Source organism: Coffea arabica, chromosome 1c (assembly GCF_036785885.1).
Source record: "Coffea arabica cultivar ET-39 chromosome 1c, Coffea Arabica ET-39 HiFi, whole genome shotgun sequence".
Classification (NCBI taxonomy): Eukaryota; Viridiplantae; Streptophyta; class Magnoliopsida; order Gentianales; family Rubiaceae; genus Coffea; species Coffea arabica.
Window position 1 is genome coordinate 6,576,119 of NC_092310.1, and position 5,097 is coordinate 6,581,215.

General features: G+C 33.0%; 1 protein-coding gene across 1 annotated transcript; it reads left to right on the forward strand.

Moving 5' to 3' along the window:
* The first annotated feature begins 555 nt into the window (after window positions 1-555).
* LOC113740114 (benzyl alcohol O-benzoyltransferase-like) lies at window positions 556-3,573 on the forward strand. Its single transcript, XM_027267967.2, has 2 exons — window positions 556-1,040; window positions 2,559-3,573. Exons 1-2 carry the CDS (start codon window positions 609-611, stop codon window positions 3,504-3,506), a joined length of 1,380 nt encoding a protein of 459 aa, XP_027123768.2. The 5' UTR covers window positions 556-608; the 3' UTR covers window positions 3,507-3,573.
* Window positions 3,574-5,097: the final 1,524 nt, after the last annotated feature.

A 5,097-nucleotide genomic window follows, 5' to 3' on the forward strand; every position in this document is an offset into this window, starting at 1 on the left:
ACCTATGTGGTTTTAGTGATTGATTTAGCACGTCTAGGATGACAAAGACCGATGATTTAGCTACCTTCAGAACCATCAGTAGTTTTGCACTTCGTCCATGACATAGATGTTTTCTAAGATTTGGAAGGAGATTCCCTTAACTTTCAAGGCATAAAGAACTTATTTTGATATTTTTGGACTTTGTATCAAAACTCACCCTTTACTTCTCAATCAACAATCGACAATTATCACTGTTAGGTTCTCTTCCTTTATCCAGGTGTACATGTGAATCTGATTCTAGCCTGGTGTAATTGTGAAGCTAGTTCCGTGCTCAACTATACATGTTTCAATTCCTTGGCTTTTTTATTGTTTGATTTTTTGTTTCAATCTTTACCATGTCTTTATTTTGTTTTGTTTTCCATCACGATTATTCTTTTCTTGCAACACGATGTTGGTATATCAGATATACCACGTAACACACTCACACAGGGTAACAAAATAGACAGCAAAATAGAGATTGAAACCAGAGATGGTATAAATATGAGAACGCATAACAAGACTTAGCAGGTACCAAACCTTCGCCGCCTCACAAAACAAAAGGCACGAGAAAGACAGAGAGAGAGAGAGAGATGGCAATGCAATTTCTAGTGAGACACAAGGAAGCAGAGTTGATTGTTCCTGCAAAAACTACCCCCGAAGAAATAAGACCACTTTCTGATATAGACGATCAAAAGGGCCACAGATTTCATTTACCCATGATTATGTTTTATAGCTATAATCAGTGCATGGACGAAAAGAACCCTGTTGGGGTGATTAGGAATGCACTAGCTAAAGCACTTGTTTATTACTATCCCTATGCCGGCAGGCTCATTGAAGGGCCTTCAGATAAGATTCTTGTCAACTGTACAGCTGAAGGAGTGGTGTTTAGGGAAGCCATTGCAGAGGTTAGGCTCGATCAACTTCGTGACTTCATGCAGCCACCATTTCCTTACTCAAAGGAGTTCTTAATAGATGCTTCTGGCTCTACAGCGATCTTGGACAGTCCGTTGATGTTGATTCAGGTGAGCAAAACATTCAGGCTAAGTCTGGCCTCTTCTTCTTCCAGCCAAACCGAATATCTCTGTTTGATTATCTGCAAATTGCTACATGACCATGTACGTTCTACAAGTGGTTCTATATAAAGTAGAAAATAGATAGAAAGCACCGCAGATTGCAGTGATTGACCCAGACATACTCTAAAAATGTGTGAGCATATTATAGTATCCACCCTTCTGTGCTTTTTCATAAATACTCACTTGGTCCCTCTATGATTTTACATCTATTTACATAATTCCGCTATAGTTGTATAAGTGGATAGACCTTCATTCTGTTTAGTATTTAATTTAAATAAGGATAATACTGCCATTTCAACTGACTACATCACAAAGATCTTTTCTGCCAAATTTTCACTTTATAAAAAATGATAGAGTGGTTTGTAGATATTTTGAAACTTAAAGGACTTATATGATAACATAAGAGAGATGGGGATTAAAAATAATTTATACTTTAAAATAGTGGTAGTTAAATAGTTAAGGAAACAATCCAAATATGTGGAGCAATAACGTTTTATTTTTTGGGTAAATTATTTTTTATAACCCCATGGTTTGGTGTTTTACCACATAATCACTTATGGTTTAAAAACTTATCTATAACCCTCTTATGATTTGAATAAAAGTGTTGTCATTAGTTTTTCCATTAAAATTAATGGTCAATAGAAAAAAGTTATAGTCAAACTAATAAATTGACAAATTCACCATTTCACTACTTTTTTCTCATTTTTTCTTTCTCTCTTTTTTTTTGGGGGGGAATAGAAAAGATGACTTTGAAAACCAATATCTTGGCCTACAAAATCTTAATTTTCTCCAAATACAAAAGAGAAGGGAGGGAAATAAAAATAAATAAATAAGAAACAAAAAAGATGGAAGGAAAATATAAAACAAACAAATAAGAAATAAAAAATACCAAATCTTTTTTGACTACAATATCATTTTAGGTTTTTAAACCAAATTTTTAATGGTATTTTCTAGTTCTTATTTACCTATTTTTTTTATTTCAAAATTTTAAACCAAGAACTAAATAAGACATTTTCAATCCAAAGTATGAGGAGGTTATATATAGGTTTTGAAATCATAGAAAATTATGTGATAAAGCACCAAATCAAGAGGGTAAAAAGTAATTCACCCTTATTTTTTTCATTCATGAGACAAAAAACTCCACAAACCACTGTATCATGAAATTTTATACTTTAGTCATTCAAATTTTGTCTTAATTTCAAAATGGTACTAAACTCACAAAATCAGTATACTAGTGGCTATTCTGTGTAATTTGCTGTTAATCCTAATAGAATTAGCTGCACTATTTCTAGTCTTGTTATGTAAATTTTAAGTACATAAAGTTATCAGTAAAATGAACTTCTCACAATATTGAGCAATTTTCACTTGAAAGCTCCAATTATAAATTACAAAATTCCTATTTATTTACAAACTTTACCTGAAGGCTTTCTTATTGTCATTTTGGTTTCTTGGGGGGTCAAAATTCAGGTGACCCGCTTGAGCTGTGGTGGACTTGTCCTCGCTATTCGCATAAACCATACAATTAGTGATGCAATTGGCTTTGTCCAGTTTCTGAATGCAGTAAGCCAAATATCCAAAGATCCATCGTCAGCACCTTCTCCATTACCTGTGTGGCAAAGATGGCTCTTAAGTGCCAGAAATCCACCATACGTCACATGTGTGCATAATGAGTTCGAGGTGGAGAAAAACAGTAATAGCTGCACTGAGCCTACAACATTCGACTCCCCTCTCAACCTTGTATGCAAAGGCTTCTTTTTTGGAGCACAAGAGATAAAAGCCATCAAGAAATATCTTCCACCAAACATTCCTTATGCGTCAAAATTTGATTTGGTAACTGCATTTGTATGGAGATCAAGAACAATAGCCTTAGAATTGGATCCTGAAGAAATCGTTACTCTTACCTATGCAGTTAATGTTCGTGATAAAAATAAACCAAAGTTGCCTAGTGGTTATTATGGCAATGGATTCGTCTCTCCTGCTGCAGTCTCAAAGGTCAACCAATTGTGCAACAATTCATTTGTCTATGCATTAGAGCTAGTGAAGAAAGCAAAACATGAAGTTACTGAGGGCTTCATCAAATCGGCCATTGACTATAGTGTTTTGCATGGAAAACCAGGGTATTCTACGTTGTTGAAGGATTGGATTGTTTCGGATGCATCAAGAGCTGGAATTGACGACGTAGATTTTGGCTGGGGAAAGCCAATTTATGGTGGAACCATGGATGGAGGGCCAACTTTTAATATGACAGTTTATTCGCAATTTCGAAATAACCAAGGGGATGATGGTTTGGTGGTGCCAGTGTGCTTGCCTGTTGCAGCCATGGAGAATTTTCAGAAGGAGATGGAGAAAATGATCAAGGGGCCAATGGACGAGTGCAACAAATTTTGGCATCCTAGGATTATATCTATGCTTTAAAGCAATGATAAAATCATCATGTGGGGACTTTTTGGAAATTATATCTCTACTTGACTTTTCTTGAAAATTTTGACTTTTATTTTCTTATGTTAAGCTTCTATTATTTTCTTTTTCTTTTTGGTTTTCGTTAGCGACAATAAAATTCTTATAATAAAGTGAAACAAAATTTACTGATACCACGGGTAGGTGGAGAATTACTATCAATCCTTTTAAATATAACAAAAAATTCATTGAGACCAATTTGCGTACACCAAAGTGGAAGATTCCTTACCACGCTCATGAATATTACGAGTACATATAAAGCAATTTTATGACTAAATTCTATGACAACTTTGACTATCAAAATTTAACAAGTCTAGTTGGATGTTATATATACAAAATTTGATATTCAAATTCAACTTCAAATGATATGATATTTATTCAATCCCATCAGTATATACACTATAGTATAGGAAAAATTAATCTTTATAGTTTACCTTTAATAACTTCAACAAATATAAGATTTTCCTTCCACAAATATGTGGCGTATTTACATGCACAACTATAGTCTTTTATTTGTTAGCCTAAGGACATGCCTATAATATTCATTTTCTTTTATTTGTTTTCATCACTGTTTTCTTCAAAATTGAGAACTTTAGGTACAAAATTTGTTTTCATTACAACTTTAGGATCTTCAGTGCATTCCCCAACTTTAGGACCTACAATTCTTTCGAGACAAATTTAAGCTAACTTCGCTTGTAAGTTTACTTAATTGTTGCCCTTGCTGCAGACATGACCATTTGAGCTATAGGAAAAAGGATTTGAGCGTTTTGGAATTTACGTATGATGCCTTAATAGTACCCTTCAAGAATTAATAGCCTTCCAAATCTAAATATCTTTTGCCAAAGTGAGTTATTTCATGCCGCAGTAGCCACAAAAACGTGTTCAACTTGTTAGATCCTATTCATTCTTGTTCGTACATTTAGTGGGAAGTGAACAGTTTATAGCAAAATTTGATGTCTTTGTTAGACTTCCTTTAAACTCGAAAAATGGCTCTGTTTGAATTAGACAATTTTTCATAAACAAGTTTTTCAACTACATTGTTACAATAACACACAAACAAAAATAGTTCCACAAATATTTAATTCATATAATATCTCAAAAACAACTATCAAAAAATAAAAAATAGGGTTAATTACAGTTTGTCCCCCTGAACATAACTCTTTACAACACTTTATCCCCCCTAAACTTTAAAATATACACTTTACCCCTTTATTAACTAGCCAAATGTTAAATGATAAATTCTCCATCCACAATTTTAATAAAATTACATTAATGCCCCTACATAGTGGTTCTAAAATAATGTTATACTTGTAATCATAATATGAAACACAAAGTTACATGATTTTAAAAACTTAAAAAATAAAAGATGTATAACACCAAAGAATTGAAATTTTATATTGTGGAGAAAAAAAGAATTTGAAAATTCCTAAAACTTTTGCATAAGTTTTTTATTGCTTGTCTTTCTTCTTTTAAAATGTAAACAGATTGGTTTTGATAATTTTCATTACCTTACAAGTTTTACAAGATTTTCATGAGTCAATAAGATACT

Coding starts and splice junctions, on each gene's coding strand:
- LOC113740114 (XM_027267967.2), top strand. CDS start 609: ATGGCAATGCAATTTCTAGTGAGACACAAGGAAGCAGAGTTGATTGTT. Junction 1,041..2,558: donor GTCCGTTGATGTTGATTCAG/GTGAGCAAAACA, acceptor GTCAAAATTCAG/GTGACCCGCTTGAGCTGTGG.